Genomic DNA, 24,061 nt, shown 5'->3' on the forward strand with positions numbered 1-24,061 from the left:
TAAGTAAACGCGTTCGCGAACATGCTCGTGCGCGCAGGAATACGCGAATGCGCGTTCATGTTCGTACGACCCTGGCCGAAATTGCTTTTTCTTCTCATCGTAGAACGAGAAGAGCGTTCTTCCATTCGATTCTTTTGTAGACGACAACAACTTCGAATTAACTCACGCGAGATACGTAGGATCCATTCGCAAGACTCAACCCCGTTTCCTTTTTACTTTCTCGAATGCGCTTAATCTGCCGGGAAAGAGATTTTCTTTCTACTCGACGTTAATAGATTCCTTTAGGATCGCCAATTTCTTTAAGTGTTTTTCTTTTTTTATTTTTTTACTTTTCTTCTTCCTTTTTTTTTTTTTTTATTGTCGTACGTAATTCGTTATATTATTCGAACATATCGGTCGAAAGAAAAAATTTTTTAAAAGTTGCATATTTGATAATAAACAAGTTGACAAGAGATAATCGTTGTTAATTAGTATCTTAATATCCTAGATTAAACTTTTTTCTAGAAAGATCAAAGTCAAACAAAGAAAAAAAGTAATTCCTTAATTACTTTCATGAAACGTGCATCCTTTAGTTGAACGTAACTTTTGATTTTTATAGTTCTTTCAATGAAAGAAAAAGAAAACTTCTTCAACGCAATTCGGTTGCCCTGGGAATCGAAACAGTCCCGATATCGGATAGCTCGTAGATTCGAAAGAGTATTAGTTTAATGGAGAAGGGACTCACCGTTGTTGTTGCGCAGGATGGAACCAGGACTCGTGGCCTCGAGAGGGCTGCTCGGTTCTTCCGTGCTCGGCTCCCTCTTCACGCTGAAATAGAAACATGCATTATGTATTCAACGGTAAAGTAGAAGAACGTCGCTCGAAAGTGGTCCAAGTCTAAGGGAACGATAGTTGTCGAGTCAGGACTCTGAAACTATATACAAGGACATTGTAACACATCGGCATCGCAGATGTCCTCCTCGATTTTCATTGGTCACGGTCTTGGCTAAGAAGCTGTAAAAAGATAATAAGAAACGAATTCGACCTACTTTTCGTGTTCTTTTCGATTCGAATCGCACGTAACGAAATTCGAGATAAAATAGTATTCGGTATATGTATTTAATGATTGATCATATACGAGACGTGTATATTTTCGAAAGAGATAATGAATTAACGTGTTAAACTAACATCCATGCAAGCCAGTGCGCTATCGATCAGCTTATGAACCCCTGAAATGCATGCTAGGTATATAACATCGGACGTCTTTGAATGAACGAACGAGTTATATCGGGCGTGCTTTACTCGCGGTCGCTTCTATACGCGCGATTCAATTACCGCGCTTTCACAATTACCTACTCTTCGTGCCAATTTAACCACCGAGAATGGTTTTCAGTTTTGAGCCTTTTTCATCGTTGAGATTTAACGTTTAAATACGGGCTACGCTTTCAAAAAGGAAAAAATATACTTCTCTGAATTTTCTTTAACTCTCTCTCTCTCTCTCTCTCTCTCTTTCTTTTTTTCTCTCTCTTTTTATATCTATTTATTTATGTATCTCAACGATCCCTATAAATACTACGTACGAAATATATTGAATAAATAATAATTCATATGAGATACAAACTTCGAGAGTTCTTTCGAAGAGAAAAAGAGAAAAAAAGAAAAGAGAAAAAATTGTTGATTATAAAACGAGTTTTATTCGATTGCAAGATTTTTCTTGAAAAGATAAAATATCGGATAAACGTTAGAACCACTTTCCTCCGACCAACGATGGCAGAAGACATCGATTACTCTGCGAATCGTCCGCGCTATTCCGAGTACCATCGATAATTATTACCTTCGAATAGGTGGAACGAATTGGGTCGCCCGAAAATATCCTCCTCTAAAGGTCCAATCACTCGCAATACCTTCTTACCCGTTCTGGAAATCTCTTCGCAATTTCTATTTACTTAAAGGTCGTACAAATTTATCGATTGCATATTTCATACGTGTAATGATAATATCGATAATGACAGCTTACGTTCGAATGAAATTTAAATAGGAAAGATAATAAATTGTAAAATTGTCGTGATCATCGGAAATCGATCATCAAAATTTTAAAGAATAATTTTCTGAATAAATGCATAAAAAGGAAACGCTCTAAAGAGAAAGAAATAAATCGATATATCGAGCTATCAACGAATATCTTTAATATCTCAAATATCTACTCTATCGCATAGAAACTACTTCATTTTTATTAAATCGACACAAACGAAAATTACTAAATATTTAACTTTCTCGTACCTTATACTCGATAAAATGGACTCGTTCATCTAATAAAAACAAAACAGGAACTGAAAATTATTTAGGATTTGTCCAGATATTTATGAGAATTCTTAACTTCTACAAACGTCGATCTTCGATCGAAGATATTGATTAATTAATTCTAATTACGATGAAGAGTACATGTGAATGAATAAAAATTTCATTGACCTTTCTATTTTTACAGTTTGTTAAGGAAAAGAGAAAAAAAAAAGGCGAAATTCAATCTTTCTCCCGGAAAAATCGTTTCCAACGATGCTTCCGGTGAAGCCATATTCGTAGCTTACATTTTTAAATTGTTGGAATGGAAAACGTGGTCGGAGGTTGGCGTAAGGCACGATGCTCTTAAAGTTTACATTATTAAATGTGTCGATGCAGGTACGCTTGTCTTTACAAACGGCCAGAGACTCTACGACGAGGCTGACTATTCGCGACAACGTCCCGGTAAGGGTGACTTTTGAAGGCCGTATGCGCATACCCAAGCAAGCAAAAGTTACAAAGTTTCGCGAGTCTATCACATTCGCGTTAATAATGAGGAAGTATCGGCTACATAATAAAATTTTCAACTATAGATAGGAGTATTTTCTCGACCTTCTAGATAAAGTAGTACAACGATGCTAATTTGCTATCATTACTTGTACAAGATACAGCATCTCATCGGACAATGGAACGTTAGTATCGATAGAATACGTAGGTATATACATATTCTTCTTATTAGTAAACTTTTCTTATAACTTTCAGGAACTTATACAAAACATAAAACTTCTTTCAAATATATACATATACATATTATTTATATTTCGATGAAAGATCAAATAACGATATATTATATTATAGGTAATCCATAGTGTTAGCTGGAAAAGAATACGATGACAACTTTTTATTATATTTTCCAAACTATTCGACCGTTTACATTCTCACCTGATAAAAGTGGAATCTGCCGAAGGACTGGAAGGTCTCGGTGAGGAACTCGCGGTGGAGGCGGTATTGGTCTCCTCCACGTCCATCATTGTTCATACCGACGATCGCGCTCGATACAATTCCAATGGAACTAAGGAACCTGAAGAAGGACGGTTGCGACGACGAGGACGACGACAACGACGACGATGACGACGACGACGACGACGACGACGACGACGACGACGACGACGACGACGACGACGACGATGATGATGATGAGCCGAGGATCGCCAATCCGTCAAGCTCGTCGATCGCTCGACGTACGATTCCGTGGAGAACAGAAACCATAAAGTTGTGGGGGATTTCGATGAGAGGGGGTTGGGGGTTGGTTTCACGCCCGTCCGCGAGCGCGGGCTTACGGGAAACAACTGACAAATGATGTTACCCCCACCGTTTTGGTTTACTACCGAGCGCCTGCAAACCTGCGCCTCACACACCTGCCATGCAGGAAACATTCGCAACGCGCAGGCGTCCTTTCTTCGAGAATCCTCTTCTACCCTTTTTCTGAAATTAGAGAGTACGTTAATAACAAAGTTATAATATCGTATTACGAAATTAAGAAAATAAGATGTGTCATAAAAACAATTAAACGAGAGGCAAAAAAGTTTATAGGCTTCTTTGTAATAAGGACAAGGAACGTAGAAACTGGCATGATTAAGTAATCATTTTCCTTTTTCAACGCGATTTCGTGATTTTATTTGAAAGTTATTCGATCACGTAATAATGAGATCGCGTATTAATAAATAACAATGATATGTAAGATTACATTGTGTATTAGAGGAGGAGAAGGACATCATTTATTCATTAAACATCGGATACAGTTTTCTCTTTGGAAGAGTGATAATGCCTTGCAAAAGTTTCACCAACTAAGAGTGGAAATACCAAAGTTGCCTCGGCGTAAATCTGAAAGAAAAAAAAAAAAAAAACGTAAATATGTGATCGAATCATTTGTTTGTTGTTTTCTTTTTTTTTTTTTTGTATTAGATGATATTTTCTTACTTTTACCGGGGCCGCATCTTTTCGAATTTTACCCCAAGATATTGCCTCGTCTGGACGAGCTCCGCTATCACTACCATCGAATTCTGAAGACGTGTTTATAAAAACAGCATAGTCAGCACCATTCCTCTGGAATAGAATATAATTACATAATATTCTGCTGTGAATAATTTCCTTCTACTCACCATTAAATTTGCATTACAAATATGATGTTTTACAACACCACCTCCTACTATGATCATTCCACTGTTCACTGCTTTCATAGCCATTGTATTTAATCGTTTCAAATCTAAACATGTAATACAAATAATATGAATTATTTTGAAAACTTATTCGTGTCTTATAAAAAGGAAGAACATTTACCTGAAATTATATCTACTACTAATCCTGGATTTCTAAAAGAATGAAAATACATCATGTCACCTAAACTGCCATCTGTTAAAGCTGGACTAAAAACTGGAATTTTATTCTTTGCTGCCCAGTAATATATCGATTCTTCGTTATTAATTTCTTCACCTAATCTTGTTATTATTTTAGATGGTGTCCATAGAGTACCCTATAAAATAAATTACAACAAGAATTGCAAAATAATGCAATGAAATAACATAATTAAGTATTGTAGAATAAATCTTTTACTTGTTCCTTCTGTTCGGTCAACATAGCATCTAATATTGGCATTACCCAATCTTCAAAAATACAATAATTGTCATTAGGAACTAACAGATTTCCTATTCGATTAATTCCAATCTCTCTAAGATGTTTTCCATCTAAGTGGAAATCACCAATATAAGTTGGTGCTAAACACTTAATAAAATCTTCTTCTATTCCACCTGCTGTTGTAACTATACAATCAACCTAAACAAATAAATTGGCTGAACTCAATTGATAAAATATAAGACATAATTATAATACATATATATCATAAATGTTCGACAACTAACCATTTTATGCTGTACAAGAAATCTTATTGTTTCTCTAACACCACAAGAAGACATGTTAGATGTATATCCTAAGAATATAGTACACGGTGATTTTCTTTTAATAAATTCGTCATCTTCCAACTCATCAATCTGATCCTCTTTAAGAGGTATATTTCTTGCAAGCAACATACGTTTAATTTCATTTACAGCCAACCCAAAATTCGTTGCTTGAAAACCAGAATGTTTATATGACTCAAAAAGAGCATGATAATTAATTCCACGATTCCAATCATACCCTGAAGGATATAGACACGATATAATATTTTTGAAATTTTTCGTATACATTCTTATTTACAAAAATGTAATATATATGACAACATACCTTTTACTGTAGGTGTACCACTTGGAAGAGGAGAACTGTGAACCAGCACAGCATCTTTAACAAGTTGTGGTACTTTATCTTTAGTATCATTTTCGTTTACGTTATTCATTCTTACAACAATTTGTACTTATAAATGAAATAGAACAAGAATACCTCACAGTTGCATACACAACATATAAAATAACCTTACTTAATAAGCGTCATTATTTCTTTTCGTCATATTTTAATTATATTTACGGAATGATAAAAATGTATGTGTATATACACATGCATACATACATATATATGTAATTAATAGTTTTACAATAGTTAATTATTGTAAATTAAAAATTAAATAACCACATAAATATATAAGTACATTGCCCATGTACAAAATAGTATGTTTTCTATGATCAAAGATATCGATTGACCAATCAGCTAACACCAAAAGTAATTCATTTAAAATAATAAAATTTTATTTTGCATCATCGATTTTTTGTACTTGTTGAAAAATTAAAAACCTAGAAATTATATTTTATTTTTTATTATTATTCACGAATATTAAAATATTAACGAAAAATATTTTTTATTATGAAACGATATTAAGTCACGAGATGGCGCTTCGTGTAATCCAACTGCGACGCATTTACTTGTTATACCGTCTCTTCAAAGTTATACGTCCTAGGTAATTTTATTGATGTAAAATTTGCTAAGCGAGAAACAGTAATTTGATAATATAATAGCTCAATAATACTTTTTATCTACTTTCATTAAGAAAAAACGTAAAAAACATATACAGTAATGGGTGATATAAAATCCTTTTTTCACCAGTGGTGTGGAAAAAACGGGAAAGATCCACAATTTGATGTAAGACCAACAGGTAAGTACTACCATTTTTGCGCATATTGCTGATTACTGCAGTTAGCAAAGATTTCGTCAATCAATCTTTTATAGGCCCGAAACATAGACAACGTTTCCTGTGCGAATTACGTGTACCAGGCTTTGATTACGTTGGTGCAGGAAATTCTACTAATAAAAAAGATGCTCAAGGAAATGCAGCTAGAGATTATGTTAATTATTTAGTTCGTGCAGGACATGTCAATCAAAATGATGTTCCTAAAGATACATCTAATTTAATACCACCAGTATTAGGGCCAGATCATATCAAATTGGAACCGTTACCTCCAATAAAATCAGTTTTTCAAGATGGAATGGGTCCTAATGATATAGGCCAAGCATATCGACCATATAACGAACATGGTCAAAGTAACTATACGTATATAGATAGGTTGGCCGATCAAAAGAAGGTAGAAGACGCAGAGGATGTTGATGTCAATTCTGGAATTCATGGAAATTGGACTATAGAAAATGCTAAATCAAAACTGCATCAGTTTATGCAAACTAACAAAATTAATGCAGATTATAAATATACCCCAGTGGGTCCAGATCATACGAGGTATGAAACATCCCATCAGAGCCCTTTAGTTTCAAGTTGGATTGGACCTCTGGTGCTCTGATAATATCCAAAATCCTGCTTAGAAACCAAGTTTAATTACATCCCAATATGGATTTAATGTATTTTATACCATTTGAACATGATCAAGGCCATTTTGGATTACATAATTAAAGTTATCTCTAAAGCTGGTACAAGAGGAAAATATAAAACTCTCTTGTGCACAGATGGCAGGTGATGGTATAACCAAAACTTTTATTGAAACGATTCAATAATGGTTTTGGTGCAAATACTTCATAAAATGTGATCCATCGTATTCCAAAGTGGTCTTGGGTAATTTCAAATGGTAAGTTCTCAATAATTTGCATAACAACCTTTCTCAAATTTATTGCTTGTAATAAAAATATGTAGAATACTTTTTATTTAGATATGTATTATGTATTTTACATAAAGAATATCTTTTCAAGGAGTTTCATGGCAGAAATGACATTTTATGTAAAACAACTTGGACGAAGTAAGTTATATATCTTAGTTAATTTGAATTGCTTATATTCATAATCAAATGTGAAATAAATTTTCATTACGTATAATTACGAAAATTTTAGATGTTACTGGCCGTGAAACAGGATCTAACAAACAAACTGCATCAAAAAGCTGTGCCTTGTCTATTGTTCGACAATTATATCATCTTGGTGTCATTGAAGCATTTAGTGGTACTTTAAAAAAAAATAAAGATGCAGAACAAATAAAACCTTATCCAGTTAAAATCTCACCAGAACTGGAATCTCAAATTCACGATCTATTAAGAAGCTTGGAAATAAAACCTATTGAAGTTAAGCACACAGAGGTATAATATAAATGATCATTTTTGACTATATCAATTAGTAATAAATTTATACTGATTTAATTTATTTGTTACTATAGAATTTAAAAAAAAATCCAACGCAACATACTTCTTCACATTCTCATCCAAGCGTAGGAGTTTCACTGTTAACAAATCAAATTCTAGATGATTTCATATCATCTGTGCCACAACCTGCAGGTGTAGTTAGTTGGTCTCCTCCACAACAAAATTGGAATCCATGGACTGGATGTAACATTGACGAAGGCCCCATGGCAACAATGTCTTTGGATAGATTATCAGAGGAATTAATGCATGAGCAACGAGAAAGACTGCAACAAGATTCTAAATTACTAAGTAGTATAAAAGAGAGATCAACTTTACCAGTCTTTCTAAAGAAAAACGAAATTATGAATGCTATTAATGATAATCCGGTCATTATTATTCGTGGAAACACAGGCTGCGGAAAGACGACTCAAGTTTGTCAGTTCATTTTGGACGATTATATTGCATCTGGTCAAGGTGCATTATGCAGCATTGCTATTACTCAACCTAGACGAATTTCAGCAGTATCTGTGGCAGATCGTGTCGCAGCCGAAAGATGCGAAAGTTTGGGACAATCGGTTGGTTATTCCGTACGTTTTGAATCATGCTTGCCTAGACCCTACGGAGCTATAATGTTCTGTACTGTTGGTGTACTCTTAAGAAAATTAGAAGGAGGGCTTCGAGGAGTGTCGCACGTAATTGTAGACGAAATTCATGAAAGAGATGTTAATTCTGACTTCATCATGGTTGTTCTGCGCGATATGATACACATGTATCCCGATCTAAGAATTATTCTTATGTCGGCTACAATTGACACGACGCTGTTTAGTGAATATTTCAATAATTGTCCAGTAATTGAAATCCCTGGAAGATCATTTCCCGTTCAACAATATTTCTTGGAAGATTGCATACAATTGACTAATTTCGTTCCACCCATGGATTTAAAGAAACGTAAGAATCGTGATTCGGATGATCTACCTTCGGACGGAGAACCCGAAGAAAATTTAAATAAAGTTATCAGTCCTGATTATTCCATTCAAACAAAAAATGCCATGGCACAACTTACCGAGAAAGAAATAAGTTTCGAATTGATAGAAGCTTTATTACAATATATTAAGGGACAAGGTATTCTTGGTGCAGTTCTGATCTTTTTACCTGGCTGGAATTTGATATTTGCATTGATGAAACACTTGCAACAACATCCTATTTTCGGTGGGATGAGTTATATCGTTATTCCGTTGCATTCGCAATTACCAAGAGAAGATCAAAGAAAAGTATTCGACCCTGTACCTTCTGGCGTGACAAAAATAATATTGGCTACAAATATTGCAGAAACTTCTATTACTATCAATGATGTAGTATATGTAATAGACTCGTGTAAAGCTAAAATGAAATTATTTACTTCTCATAATAATATGACTAACTACGCTACTGTATGGGCAAGCAAAACAAATTTAGAACAACGTAAAGGACGTGCAGGTCGTGTCAGACCTGGATTTTGTTTTCATCTTTGCTCAAGGGCAAGATATAATAGAATGGACGAACATATGACTCCGGAGATGTTTAGAACACCTTTGCATGAATTAGCATTGAGTATCAAATTATTAAGATTGGGCAGTATTGGTAAATTTTTATCAAAAGCTATCGAACCACCGCCCATAGATGCTGTAATCGAAGCTGAAGTTGTACTGAGAGGTAATGAAAAATTTGATCACTTTGTTTATACTTTATTACATTCATATTTGTAAAATCTATATTTGCTTATTTTAGAAATGAAATGTTTGGACAAGAATGATGAATTGACACCTCTCGGTAAGATTTTAGCTCGCTTGCCGATAGAGCCAAGATTAGGAAAAATGATGATTTTGGGATGTATGTTTCGAGTTGGAGATGCACTTTCCACGATGGCTGCAAATAGTACTACATTCCCTGAGGTGTATAATATGGCTCCTGACGTACGCCGACTGACCACGCAACAAAAATGGTTTGCAGGCGCAAGATATAGCGATCACGTCGCTATGTTACATGCTTTCCAAGCATGGGAAGATGTTAGAGCTTCGGGTGAATACGCAGAACAAGCGTTTTGCGACTCGAAGAATTTAAGCTTACCTACTTTAAGGGTGACATGGGAAGCAAAAGTATGTCGAACAAAAATGTGCTTTATTAATACATACAATTTAAAAGTTTCTTTTTCTTTTTTAATTTAAAAAGTTTTAATTTTCTTTATTATGCAGAATCAGTTACAAGCTCTTTTGCAAAGTGCTGGATTCCCAGAAGAAACGCTTTGTCCAAATCTATTAAATTATCAATCGGGTGCTGATGTTGAACTCGATACGATAACTGCTTTGTTATGTATGGGACTTTATCCGAACGTTTGTTATCACAAAGAAAAACGCAAAGTTCTTACAACCGAATCAAAAGCTGCTCTTATTCATAAGACATCCGTTAATTGTAGTAACTTCGAACAAAACTTTCCATTCCCATTTTTTGTATTTGGAGAAAAGGTAAATTAATCGTGTTTAATTTTATCAAGTTAAATAGGCTGTTCTAATAAAATACAAATTTCTAGATTCGTACAAGAGCCGTGTCTTGTAAACAAATGACCATGGTATCACCGATTCATTTGCTATTATTTGGATCTCGAAAGGTGGAATATGTGGATGGTTTGGTAAAATTGGACAATTGGATTAATTTAGATATGAATCCACAGCATGCTGCTGCTATCGTTGCATTAAGACCTGCTTTGGAAAGTCTCGTTATAAGAGCTGCGAAAGATCCAGAAACGATTTTAGATCTGAGCACGGTAGAGCAAAAGGTTAGCTAATTTTAATACATTAGAGAAATACGATATAGAAAGAATAATATTATTTAATGAAATAATTTCTTTGTGATTTGTAGGTTTTAAATGTTATCAAATCGCTCTGCGGTATGAACGCTTGTAGATACGAGTTAGATCAAATCAGTAGCAGTGGATTTCAATCGCGTAGATCTCCGAGAGGTCATCCTACTCCCGGTTTTGCTAGAGATGAAGCAACTCCATTGAAAATGATGCGAGGAAATGGCGGATTTCGTAGACCTTCGGGAAGTTACAGAGGAAATAATTTTGGTGGAAATTCTAGTGGATTTAGTAGCGGATTTGGAATGGGTAGTCGATTTGGAAGAGGTGGAAATTGGGGTGGTGGTAGAGGAAGATTTCGTGGAAGATATTAATTATTATACTAGTAGACTTGATGTAATTTAATGTTTCATGTAATTTCATTTTTCACGTATACACGAGTGTTAAAGAACAAAACGACAAGTAAGCGATACTTGTCTATTGCATTCAGTATAATAGATTAATTAATGATAATTGAGTTATGTATGCACTATATATTTCTTTTATTGCTGTCACTATTCTGATGTTGAATATACTACTTTAATTAACATCATAATAAAACTTTAAATAAAATAAAATTTGCACGAAAAACAAAAACAGTCATTTTAAATATGTCTTATGCATGTGTTGATCATAACAAAGGACGATAATACATAAAATATTCAGAGATATTGTAAAGCTGTGCAAAGTGCAGTATTTACAAAAAGAAGAAAATATTGACGTTAAAAATACTTTTAATTAATAGATTAAATAAAAAGACAAAGTTCATGATATATTTACCTCGACTAATCGTGACTCGAAATATTTCAACTCGATTTTTTACGATTAAGAGTGTGGTAACCATGATCAGAAACAATATGGCCTCCTTGTAGATATAGGTGTTTACGTACGACGTGCCGAACGAAATAGATAATTATTAATGTAAGTAATTAAAATATTTATCTAAATTTTCTAACTATCATTTATCGGATCTTTTAATGTTGAAAAATTATCGAATTAACTTTTCTTTACAAATTTATTCTTTCTTTTCTTTCATGACAAGTTAATCGATCCGTTTTTTTCTCGATTTACGTGTCACGTGTTCGGAATGAAAAGCGCGCGAAAACTTTTAAACGCTTAAAATATCTAACGTGATTTATACAAAAAGCGAAAGAATTAATCGTGATCTTTTTTTTTTCTTTTTAGAATGGCCAAGCCGATCGTTTTCGTGACCGGAAATGTTAAAAAATTGGAAGAATTTATCGCCATATTGGGAAAAAATTTTCCTCGTGAGATAACGAGCAAAAAAATAGATCTTCCAGAATATCAAGGCGAGATCGATGATATTTGTCGAAATAAATGTCGCGAAGCAGCGAAGATCATTAAGGGTCCGGTGATCATTGAAGATACTTGTCTCTGTTTTAATGCGATGAAAGGACTTCCAGGACCATATATAAAATGGTTTCTGGAAAAATTAGGACCGGAAGGATTATATAGAATGCTTCATGGTTGGGAAGACAAAAGTGCTGAGGCTGTTTGTACGTTCGCTTATTGCGAAGATGAAGATGACAGTCCAGTACTTCTTTTTCAAGGTCGAGTTTCAGGTACCATCGTCAATCCACGAGGTCCAAGAGATTTTGGCTGGGATCCTTGTTTCCAACCTTTAAATTATGATAAAACATACGCCGAATTACCTAAGGAAGTTAAAAATAATATCTCGCATCGTAGCAAGGCTTTAGAAAAATTAAAAACTTATTTTGTAAATCAATCTTAAATTCATCAATAAACGAAATATATAAGATATTTATAAATCATCTCCTATTTATAAAAAAATCGCATAGCAATAACAATGATGAAAAAATAAAGTTATATGTACGTATACGCTATATGATACGTATATATGATCGTATCTTAGATATTTAATTTCCTACAATATAGTTTGTATAATGTATTCATTTTTATATTAAAACATCGAATGATGCAATGAAATTAAGAATTTAATCATATTTTTAAAATGTAAATACCCGTTATAAATAAGATATCATATATCGTGGATAGAAAACAAAACTGATTTTTTGGGAAAAGTATATCTAAGGTTTAATTTGATTTTTATATCTAAAAGAATAAAGTAAGAGGTATATATATATATATATATATATATATATATATATATATATACGAGTCTATATATACAGGTAAATGAAAAAATAATCAGTTTCATTCATTTTAAACCAATTATCAAATTTATGCGAAATTTATAATACTTACATTATTGTTTATGAACAAAAAATGAATTATCGATCATTATTAAATTGGTAAACACGTAATCTCGTTTTTGTCAATCCGTTATATGTAAATAATATCAAGAAATGTTCCAAGTTAATTGGTATTAATCACAGGTCTTTAAATTTTGTAAATATTGTATCTAAATATAAATTAAAAATCCCACAAAATGATTAAAGATTTTTAATTAATAATCTCTATGTGAAATAATTTATTAAATGTAGTAGACATTTACTAGAAGAAATCAATAATTGTTTCATCCTAAGGTTATCGGTAAGTCTCGTATAATAATCAGTATTTTGTACATATATATATATATATATATATATATATATATATATATATATATATATATGTATATATATAAGAACCGAATATTATAGCGTAAACTGACTAAGTATTAAACTTTCCATATTGTTATTCCTTCTATCTCGATAAGTCGATGTAATTCTTAACACATATTCTTTGTTCATATTCTTTGTGCCATATAACGAAGAAATTAAATTTGATATCACCTGATCACATATATACTTGATCACATATCACACCTGATCACATATATTCGGCATAACACATGTCATATATATTCTAAATTTAATCATATTATTTATGATTTCGTTTTTGTAATCGCTAAAATATTAATAAATTATTAATAAAAGCATTTAAAAGTATAAGAACTTCCTTTCTGCGACCTTGATCTCTAGAAAACATAAATCATTATCGATAATAATTTTTATTACTTTTTTATCCGTTGTATTGAACATAAAAGATAAAATCAATCGTTATTTGCGATTACTATTTTTATAATTACTATATTTAAGATAAGTTTATTGCACTAACTTTATAGTTCTACAGGAACTCTATAACTGTATCCTGAAAATTTACGTAATTTTTATATTCTAAATATTACAAGAAAATTTTTTTTATATATTCCATGTCAAATCTGATCCTATATATTTCTTTACCTATTTCATATGTGTGTGTGTGTGTGTGTGTGTGTGTGTGTGTGTGTGTGTGTGTGTGTGTGTGTGTGTGTGTGTGTGTGTGTGTGTGTATAGACAATAAAGAATAAAAGTTTCAGATGATTATCTTTTCGATAGATTATATGTATAAGAATATATAAAATGTATATATTTATTGTATATTATATAGGTATAATATTTATATATTATTTATTTATTATTATATATATAATGATGATGATTCATTAATTATTCCATACCACGATTATTCATTTTTCCAAGTATTAATTTTACTAATGGTATTACCAGTGCTGCATTCATATATCTTTCCTCATACATATATATATATATATATATATATATATATATATATATTTAATCTATATTTTATAGACGTTGGTAATCCGGAAAAACCGCAAAATTGTAAACATACTGTCATATATATTTAGAAACCGGGAAATACTAATACTTATTTTTTTCTGAGGAAGTGTGCATGATTCTTTGACATTATAAATATGAATTGATGATTTTTCATTGTTATCAGTCTTTTACGTATGCAAAAAGCAAACAGATAAAACGATACGTATAAACGAGGGTTATCTTTAATACGTTGATTACAAACGGCATGGTTTGCGTGTAACACCCTTTGGTGTGGGGTTATCGAGTGCATTTTACCGGCAGAACTTGTTGTTTTTCGCCTTATAAAAGAGAGAATGCGTTGATATATTTTACCAGTCTGGAGCAATGGGTCTTGCTACGAATGTGCTCACCGGTAAGTCGATTTTAGGAATTGGAAAAAATATGGAAAGTTATTACGAAAAAAACGGAAATTTTTCAAATGCGAGAAATAATAATCAAATACCAAAAATTCGATCAGTGCATTGAATGTAATATGAATTGATTTATTGGAGTTTAAAATGAACGGAGTTAAATTTGAATGATGGAATTAAAAATCGACGTAGAATATTTTCCTCCTTCTATACATAAATTTTGTTAATATGATTTAATTGAGGTTTTATCGTGATGTAATATCTGTTCATTATGGCGAAATAAAAAATGATAGATATTTATCAAATATTTCATTTCCACAGCCTTGCTGGTGTTCATCGCTGCAGCAAGTGCGATACCAGGTATATTTTATTTTATACACATTTTTAATTTTTAATAATTCTTTTAGTTTTTAAAATATATATAAGACGTGTAAGATATTTTAATACGATCGTCGTGTTCTTTAATCAGTTTCTATTGCATTTCGTAGCACATTTTCCTCGTGGAAAAACCTTGGTTTATAAATATTATGGTGACATAAAGGCAGGAACTATAGAACTGGCACCATACGCATCTCAATTTGGCCTAGAAAGTATCCTTTATATAAAACATGACATTAGTGATCCAACACTGAAAAATGCTTACTATGTAACACTACGTAACTCTAAAATTGGTCTGCATAATGGCATGTCAATTCATTATCAGAAGGTTGTTAATTTCCATCCGATCGTTGAATCTGCTAAGGCGCTTGAAAAACCATTTTTGGTGGTGTACGATGAGAACGGCAAGGTATTGTTAAATTGCAAAATAAATTTCGTAAAAATTAATTTTTTTTTGTGTTTGTTATATTAAGATTAAAGCTTTATTTTTTAGTTCCAAGGAGTGAAGTTCCAAGATGAAGAACCAAGATGGTCGAAAAATATAAAGCAATCTATAGCTTCGATACTTCAACTAGACCTTTCATCTTTACAACTACAGACGCAACCCGTGAAGTCACACACTTTCGTAACACCTGAGGTAGGTAACGACTGACGGGGACATCCCGTATAGCGATTAATGTTCTCTTTGGTTGTTACCACTAGAATACCATTCATGGTAACTGTGAAGTTGTTTACAATGTCAATCCGAAAGATCAGCAGAATCCTCAATCCAATAATGTTTTCGTCGTCACAAAGTTTTACGAGCCAATGAATTGTACCAACTTCGTTCAAAAAGTTGTCGATCAAGTAGAATGCGATAAATGTTACGTCGAATCAGAGGTAAATTAGAGTCGTTATAACGATACATCTTTATTCCTCTTCATTCAAAATTTTATTTTGCTCTAAATTCAATATTATTTACAACAGAACGCTATGACTACAGCAAGCCGAAGAGTTTTCGAGATAATAAATCAAGGACAGGAAATAATTATAACTAAATTAATTGGCCATGGTGTCATAAACTATTTCCCTTGGCAAGCTAGATCTGAAGCTCATTACCTATTGAACAAGTAATTATCCTGCGATGTTCGTTCTTTCAATGATCTATTTTCTAACGCGAAATGATTTTTTTTTTTCTTCTTGCAGTCAAACTTTAATTCTGGAGAATGTCGTGCCTATAACACAAATAGTTTTGCCTGTTGTTGATTTCCAAAAAATTTCTCTTGTACGCGACGTTACCTTCAAGCTTTCAGACAATTCGGATATAATTACTAACCAAGATCTTATTCAAGAAAGGCGTAAATTTAATTCTGAATCACTCATTGCAAAATTGAAGAAAATGTTGATCGAAGCATCAGATTATCTCGAAGAAAATCATATAGAGACGAAAGAACCTGATTGGAAACATGGTCAAACGATCAACAGAATTCATCATACGATGGCGAGTATGGATCTTAAATCGCTCGAAGAAGTATTTCATACGATACAATATCCAAAGACTCCAAAAGATGTTACCGTCAGGTGCGCATTTGATTTTGATGTTTCTACAAATGATCTTTGTCTTTAACAATTATTAAAACGTTTCTTTTTTATTTAGAAACATCTTCCTCCAAATTGTTCCAACCGTTGGTACAGCCGACAGTTGCATTTTCGCAAAAAATATTATCTACCAACAAAAAGTATCTGATCTCGATGCTATTATGATGCTCCATAAATTGCCAATGTACGTGAAATCACCAAACGAACAACTTCTTGCGGATATGGAAGATCTCATCGAAGTTAAGCCCGATATAAATATGGATGTTAGAGTCGCTGGCATATTATGTTTCTCCAGATTGATTCACAAAACTTTCAAGGACAAAACAATAATCTACAATTCGCAAATAGATAAATATCTTAAAAATAACTTTTACGAACATATTAAGAGTAAGAAGATACTTTCAAAATACATTTCTTCGTTATATTTTAGAGATATAAATATTATATTAATGAATACGCGAATTTTATAGACGAAACAACGTATTACATGAAAATGGTTTACTTGATGGCCATGAGAAACGTACAACTTAAATATATTCATCCAATTCTGGAACCCATAATCCGTGGTGATGAAGTCATCTCCGAGAAACCTTATCACATACGCACAGCAGCTATTTGGGCTATTGAGAAAACGATCCTGAATGATCTCCATTATGGTTACAACTTACTTTGGCCTATTCTCGCGGACACCAACTTACCGTTGACCATCAGAATTGCTGCTTATAATATTTTAATTAATCAATTGCCACATATGGGACGTATCATGAATATTTATTGGTTTATGGTTTACGAGAAAAACGAACATCTCTACAATTACCATGTGACGACCATCAAAGGTTTATCAAATTCCGTCGATCCTTGTCTTCGTCCAGTTCGAGAAATGGCTAGAAAGATTCTACGCTTTACTAGAATGAGATTAGTTCATGCTCCTCTTTCTGCTAATTATCTCGTGGATTATGTTGATCCCAAGTATGAATTTGGCGAAACCGTAAAAACTTCTCTTATCCTCAACGAAATTACAGGAGTACCACATGTTGGTTCCGTCCAATATACTTATATGACCGCACGCAAACGTGTCCCTATTCTGGGAGTAAGTATTATGTTTAAACTCTACAAATAACATTTAATATTTCATCATTGTTATCAACAATTTAATTTATTATATATGTGAATTTTGTTTGTATAGATTTATTGGAGCGTCAATGGTATGGATGAAATCATAAACATGATTAAGAAACAATTGGTAGGCAACATTATGGAAATCATTAAGGATGAAAATGTTGTGAAGATTTTTAAGAAGATAGTCCAGGACATGCCAGTTAATGAAAATATTTACGTGGATCTTGCCATAACAGTAAACGATCAAGTAGTCCAGACTATTCACTTGGATAAAAATAATTGGATGACAATCTTGGATAAAGTCAAAGATTGGAAGAATATTATTTCCAATGCTAATATCAATGTACAGGGTGTCGTATACGACACGTTTTACGAAATGTATGTACCTACCGACATGGGTCTTCAAGCTGTACTTACTACGAAAATACCAGTTCTGGCATCTGCAAAATTGAATACTGTTCCTACCGAAGATAAAGTACCTCTAAATATGGATCTCAAACTTGATACTCGTTTGTGGAAACACGGTGAATACGCTATGTCGATCTATAATCCGATCGTTGATGTTTGGCATTCCATTCGCAGAGTTACCTCTGCTGATGTCGCTTTACCCACTGACATGAATATTGTTTACAATCACAAAACGTCCAATCTCAAACTTACCTTCCAAAGACTACCAGTGAGCAAATATTCGAATTCTGGAATAGTAAGTTACGCGAAGAATTATGTTACTATTACCGAAGATGAAACAGATGAATTGAAGAAAAGTTGTGCAACTTGCCAGCATTACGAAGTAGTCACTTTAGGTGAAAAATATCAAAAAAGTTATAAGAGTTCTTACAATTCTGAGGACTCTGGTCTTCAATTCTTCATGTCTATTTTTGATTGCGAGAGTAGTGTTACACCTACTACTAATAAGATCGAATGGATGCAAGCATTCTCATCGGAAAACAAAAATACTTGGTTGGTAAACTTATCAGAGAATATTTTTATGAATAGAAACCTTTCTTTAATAAATATTCAATAATTATTATCGATAATTTAGGAATAGCAAGCTTGTTCAATTCGTCATGGGAGTTCGCCAACAATCATGGCTTAATTTCATTTCTCCTGAAATAGGAAGCTGTGGATCTCTGATCAGAATTGAACCTAGTATCGTATATCCAACTTCGAGCGTAAGTAGACGCAAATTGTAACTTTACATTTTCTTTCGATTAGCTTACATGCTTATTATTCATCTTCATTACAGGTTGTTGTTAACTTGCGCGTTAACGTTAAAGATTTAGATCACGTGGTTGATAAAATGAGTTTTCTTAGCAGCAAAAGAATAAACGTTCATGGTACCCTCGATGTAATAGCAGCTTCCACGAATACGACTACTCGTTCGTGGGACCTTAACGTTAACGTTGAATCTAGTCCGGCTCATATTAATAACAATCTTAAAGTACAGATTACTCGAACTATACCAGGGGAGAAGAAGCTCAAAGTAATTGATTTTATATTACGTTTATATTACGATAAATATGTGTATACAGATATTTTAAATAAGAAATATTTGACTCATTAGATTTGCATAGATGGACAGAAAAATTATCCGGTGTTCACTGCCGATTATTTGAAATTGAACACAGTGAAAGAAGAAACCAATACTAAGGTTTCCTTTACCATGGGTATGACTGATGACGACAAATGCGTTCGCGACGATATGGTAATAACGATGATGGTAAAGGGTGAAATGAGCGAGGAACAGAAGAAACAGATGTCTCACGATAGCGTACATGGTCTTTGCGTTAAAGACATACAAAACCAACTCTTCACCACTCAGCAAGGATACATTCCTAAGACGTTGAACTGTTTACATGAAACTATTCTTTACTCGACTATGAGAAAATATACCACGAATATTGTTTATAAAAAGGTAAATTGCTATATTTATTTTTTAAGTTATTATTCGGAATGAATAAAATTGTCCATTTCAGGTCCCTCAAAGTATAGCATCCAAAGTAGTCATGCTTGAGGATATAATTCGAGCTGCTTTCTTACCTCAAATAAGTTATACCACAAATGTCGAACCTAACAGCGTAAAAGTAATCGTCGAATATCCGGTAGGAACTGAGAATATGGATGTATCTGTTGTTACACCAAATCACAGTTACGACATTACCGAAGTACCATTTGGTAATAAATTCTGGAACATATTGATGGACAATACTCACTTCTCATTGGATTTCTTGCAAAAATTATATAACGAACAATTAAGTACGATTATTTTTAATATATATATATATATATTATTTTATATTTAATTATATCTTTAAAAGACAGTATATGGAGCTGTATTCACACGAAATTTTTTCTTTTTTACAGAAATATGCACTGTATATCCTCAAGTCTTGCTTACGGCCGATAATAACTTCATACCTTACACGTTACCTGATCAATGGGTTTTGGTATCTGGCGATTCTGTACATAAAACTTTCGCAGTTTTCGTAAAGGTTGTTCAAAACAATATGATTACTAAAATCATTGTTGGAGAACACATACTTGAGGTTGTTCCAAATGAAAACGAACCATTGATCATGATTAATGGTACTGTAGTGGTCAAGCCATTTGAAAAGGGTGTAGTAGAGCCTCCTAATGAGTACAGTAATTATGTCTTCAAGTAAGTTTTTCTATATATTACAAATAATTTTATCGGAATATTTATTTGTGTTTTAATTATAATTTTAATTTATTTCTTTCTGTCATAGGATCACCAACAATAACGAACATGTAATCGTACATTCTGAGCATGTACCAATTACAATATTGTGCACTCCCAACAGCATGACTATTGTTTTGGATACTTCGCTTCAGGGTCATTTCACCGGCATGTGTGGACACCTAGATAATACGCATAAAGAGAAACTTCCTAAAGTCTATAGTACCGCTGTTCTTTGAACAGTAAAACATAATGTATCTTGATTAGCGATAATGTATGTTCTATAAAATTTGCTTTGCCTGTTTACTTACGAATGAATTTAAAGAAAAAATATTAGAATAATAAGAAGTTAATAGAAGAGAATAAATTAAGTTTTTATTTCGTTAATATAATGTTTAATTTCCAATTTAATTAATACATTTCTGAATATCAATTAAATAGAACGTAGATGTATGATATAACTAAAAAATTATTGAACCTTCTTTCTAAAATTCGAGAATTAACATAGAATAAAAAATAATAATAAATATATAATATATCTTAGTTATAATATAAATTAATAAAAGCGCGCATCGTAACTGCCTCCGTGGCGCAATTGGCTAGCGCGTTCGGCTGTTAACCGAGAGGTTGGTGGTTCGAGCCCACCCGGGGGCGGTTAATTCTTTTTTTGTTTTGTTTTTTTTATACGCTTTATTATATTTATCCAAAAAATATAAAATTATATTAATTATTTTACATAAAATTATATTATATAAAACAAGAAAGAAGATTTGTGCAAATTTTAGATATTTTTCATTGACTGGTTATATTGTAATGTATTTAATTTCCGCCACGATGAAGAATGGCGCTGTAGTCGGTTTCTCGTTTTCCCTTCTCGTATAGGATCCATTTTTCTTTATCAGCGCATGTACGCCGCACGAGGAGAAAAGTGATTAATTCGAACTAGAAAGACATCGTTTATTACGTAAGTACTACCAACACCGGTATAAGATTTCTTTAATATTATTTATATTAAAAACTTTGTCAATTTTGAAACGATCAATGTATTATATATGTAAAATTTTTAGTTGCATAAACCGGTAGGTTAAACATTCGTTGTAGTTTTTTTTTATATGTACATTTATATATGTACATGTGTTATATAGGATATAAATTGAATGTGAATATAAATTATATGAGAGAAATCTTTTTTATTGTCGTTTACATCTTTTTAATAAATATTTTATTGGTACTTGAAATCAATCCGATAAGAATTATTTTAGGTTAGATTCAATAATATAGAGTTCGTTGCGGTCGATACTTTTAGTATTACATCAGAACATTGTACAGTAATAAAGTAAAGTTACTTTAAGGTTATAATGTTTGATTTCAGATATTTTGTATAAAAAATGGCATCACAGTTCTTCAACCGATTAGGTCAATTAGGATTAGGAATGAGTCTTGTTGGTACCGCTGTTAGCACTGCACTGTATAATGGTTAGTAAACATTTTCTTTTTTATTGTTAATTATACTTTTTAATAAACAATATTATAAAGATGGTATTTGTATTTGGTTTTTCAGTCGATGGAGGACATAGAGCAGTTATTTTCGACAGATTTGCTGGTATCAAAAGTCTTGTGGTAGGAGAAGGAACACATTTTTTAATTCCTTGGGTACAAAAACCTATTGTCTTTGATATACGTTCAAGACCAAGAAACGTTCCTGTTGTTACCGGGAGCAAGGATTTACAAAATGTGAACATTACACTTCGTATTCTCTTTAGACCAGTACCTGATTCGTTACCTAAAATATACACTGTTCTGGGTTTTGATTATGATGAAAGAGTACTTCCATCTATTACAACTGAAGTATTGAAAGCTGTTGTTGCACAGTTTGATGCTGGAGAATTGATTACTCAACGTGAATTAGTCTCTCAAAAAGTTAGCGAAGATTTAACTGAAAGAGCTTCTCAATTTGGTCTTATTTTAGACGATATATCCATCGTAAGTAATTTATCATGTGTTTGTCATCAGAATAAATAAAAGAATAGTTTTACATTTGTTAAACTTTCATAAACTTGTAATTTTTCCAGACGCATTTAACTTTTGGAAAAGAATTTACGCATGCTGTAGAATTGAAGCAAGTCGCCCAACAAGAAGCAGAGAAAGCTCGTTTCTTAGTAGAAAGAGCTGAACAACAAAAGAAGGCAGCTATTATTACGGCTGAAGGTGATGCTCAAGCTGCTAGTTTAATAGCAGAATCTCTTGGAAATGCTGGCGATGGTCTTGTTGAACTTAGAAGAATCGAAGCTGCCGAAGATATCGCATTTAATTTAGCAAACTCTCGGCAAATAACGTATTTACCATCTGGACAAAATGTACTGCTGAACTTACCACAGTAAAGAGAAAGTATGAAATGAGCAGTACATATATATATATATATCTATACATATATATGTATAAGTTAAGCATTTACATCGTAAAGAAAGGCATTTTGGTGTTGATAACGTATTTGAATGTGGCAAAAAATTCCTTGCAAGTGTTGCATAGCAGGAATATATAGAATTTCATAATACTTTAGTTATTTTGCAAATTTGTATTGTTTCTTTTTTTTTATAATTATATATACTCCTATTCCTTTTATCGAATATTGTAAATATCTTCCGAAAAAATCTTTCTGTATCGAATTAATAATCTGGCCTATCATATTTGAATAACTATTACTTTATTTTAAATAATAGGAAATAGTACAAAAAAAATTGTTCGTAGCAAAGAAATATTTTTTCGTTATTTAGAAAATACTAATCACATTAGAATTACAAGAATGATATTATCTTGAATCGACTATTTTTTCATAGTTTTGATATTCATCGATTATTTAAAGATAACTCTTGGATACTGATAGTATCTTTACATAAATAATTTTCATAGTTTTAGCAATTCTCGAATTTTGTCGTATTTGTATATTCAAAAGTATTGTGAATAATGAATGAAACAAGACTAATAACACAGCAATATGCACACTGTTAAAAACTAATTTGGCATAAGATCTACGTAAACAAAAGTCATTTTCAATTTGCCACTTTTGAATAAAACTTAAGAGCATGTTGATAAAATAATAATTGCGTATAGAAAATTATACACTTGTTAATGAATATCACGCTCTTATATTATTGTTATAATACTGAAATATTCCTTTGAGATAATTTTGATATTTATTATATAGTTTTCATACGAAGCGTTCATTCTCAAAAATCTTATTGCCTTTTTCACATTCAATATGATATCTCTTTAATTACAAGGTTCATCGAATGCTTCATCTCCAATTAAATATTTCTTCTCTTAAGATCATAAAGTTAGAATTCTTTTACACGTCGAGAAGGTCGTGCACCGTTGTTCTTTGATCGCTTATTGCGACCGGTCGTGCAGCGAATCACGATGATCAATCAAGCAGCCGAAATTGATGAGAGATTATCTCAGTCGGTGTGCTTTCGTCTCGCGTCTGTCGGCAGAACCTGTTAACAGAGAAAACAATCCATCACAATTTGCCGATCACCGCGGGGTACCTTACACAGGTGGTCTTCGGT

At 32.5% G+C, this 24,061-nt stretch overlaps 6 protein-coding genes and 1 non-coding gene across 12 annotated transcripts in view; 5 read left to right on the plus strand and 2 right to left on the minus strand.

The window, feature by feature from the left end:
• The window catches only part of LOC122635129 (ecdysone-induced protein 78C-like), a 73,104-nt gene extending 69,368 nt beyond the window's left edge, over nt 1–3,736 (minus strand). For 3 of the 5 annotated variants that reach the window (XM_043824997.1, XM_043825005.1, XM_043824968.1), the window contains exons 1-2: nt 3,199–3,244; nt 725–807 (exon numbers count right to left, since the gene is read on the minus strand). Coding sequence is in view for 1 of the 5 variants with exons in the window: in XM_043825015.1 (XP_043680950.1) it covers nt 725–807; nt 3,199–3,287 (172 nt within the window). In the remaining 4 variants the exon portion in view is untranslated. Of the gene's footprint in view, nt 1–724; nt 808–3,198 lie in introns of those variants that run through there. The other 2 variants (XM_043825015.1, XM_043824988.1) reach the window with 2 other exon arrangements.
• Nucleotides 3,737–3,914: 178 nt separating this feature from the next.
• Nucleotides 3,915–5,877, minus strand: LOC122635154 (probable deoxyhypusine synthase). The gene is made up of 7 exons (XM_043825028.1): nt 5,536–5,877; nt 5,175–5,449; nt 4,870–5,088; nt 4,597–4,789; nt 4,419–4,522; nt 4,237–4,362; nt 3,915–4,140 (listed from the first exon to the last, which is right to left on the minus strand). Exons 1-7 carry the CDS (start codon nt 5,642–5,644, stop codon nt 4,042–4,044), a joined length of 1,125 nt encoding a protein of 374 aa, XP_043680963.1. The 5' UTR covers nt 5,645–5,877; the 3' UTR covers nt 3,915–4,041.
• Nucleotides 5,878–6,183: 306 nt separating this feature from the next.
• Nucleotides 6,184–11,325, plus strand: LOC122627449 (dosage compensation regulator). Of its 2 annotated transcripts, XM_043808538.1 has the most exons (9): nt 6,184–6,394; nt 6,469–6,970; nt 7,435–7,481; nt 7,573–7,814; nt 7,892–9,548; nt 9,624–9,991; nt 10,088–10,357; nt 10,423–10,668; nt 10,752–11,325. In XM_043808538.1, the coding sequence occupies exons 1-9, from the start codon at nt 6,316–6,318 to the stop codon at nt 11,061–11,063; spliced, it is 3,723 nt and encodes a 1,240-aa protein (XP_043664473.1). In that variant the 5' UTR covers nt 6,184–6,315; the 3' UTR covers nt 11,064–11,325. The 2 variants fall into 2 exon arrangements, with proteins under 2 accessions (XP_043664473.1, XP_043664483.1); XM_043808548.1 differs by lacking the exon at nt 6,184–6,394 and having other exon boundaries at nt 6,828–7,313.
• Nucleotides 11,326–11,461: 136 nt separating this feature from the next.
• LOC122627459 (inosine triphosphate pyrophosphatase) lies at nt 11,462–12,518 on the plus strand. The gene is made up of 2 exons (XM_043808560.1): nt 11,462–11,649; nt 11,914–12,518. Exon 2 carries the CDS (start codon nt 11,915–11,917, stop codon nt 12,479–12,481), a length of 567 nt encoding a protein of 188 aa, XP_043664495.1. The 5' UTR covers nt 11,462–11,649; nt 11,914; the 3' UTR covers nt 12,482–12,518.
• A 2,089-nt stretch (nt 12,519–14,607) lies between these two features.
• Nucleotides 14,608–20,882, plus strand: LOC122636749. Its single transcript, XM_043828366.1, has 16 exons — nt 14,608–14,724; nt 15,044–15,082; nt 15,211–15,509; nt 15,594–15,737; nt 15,803–15,979; nt 16,067–16,209; nt 16,286–16,660; nt 16,737–17,065; nt 17,149–17,768; nt 17,865–18,757; nt 18,840–18,969; nt 19,044–19,280; nt 19,362–19,712; nt 19,774–20,053; nt 20,162–20,456; nt 20,545–20,882. The coding sequence occupies exons 1-16, from the start codon at nt 14,697–14,699 to the stop codon at nt 20,732–20,734; spliced, it is 4,530 nt and encodes a 1,509-aa protein (XP_043684301.1). The 5' UTR covers nt 14,608–14,696; the 3' UTR covers nt 20,735–20,882.
• A 193-nt stretch (nt 20,883–21,075) lies between these two features.
• On the plus strand, nt 21,076–21,149 carry Trnan-guu. The gene has a single exon. It is a non-coding gene; the product is annotated as a tRNA-Asn (tRNA).
• Nucleotides 21,150–21,318: 169 nt separating this feature from the next.
• Nucleotides 21,319–23,631, plus strand: LOC122636819 (protein l(2)37Cc). The gene is made up of 4 exons (XM_043828472.1): nt 21,319–21,459; nt 21,868–21,971; nt 22,057–22,478; nt 22,568–23,631. Exons 2-4 carry the CDS (start codon nt 21,884–21,886, stop codon nt 22,874–22,876), a joined length of 819 nt encoding a protein of 272 aa, XP_043684407.1. The 5' UTR covers nt 21,319–21,459; nt 21,868–21,883; the 3' UTR covers nt 22,877–23,631.
• Nucleotides 23,632–24,061: the final 430 nt, after the last annotated feature.

This window comes from Vespula pensylvanica, chromosome 1 (genome assembly GCF_014466175.1).
Source record: "Vespula pensylvanica isolate Volc-1 chromosome 1, ASM1446617v1, whole genome shotgun sequence".
NCBI classification, from domain to species: Eukaryota; Metazoa; Arthropoda; class Insecta; order Hymenoptera; family Vespidae; genus Vespula; species Vespula pensylvanica.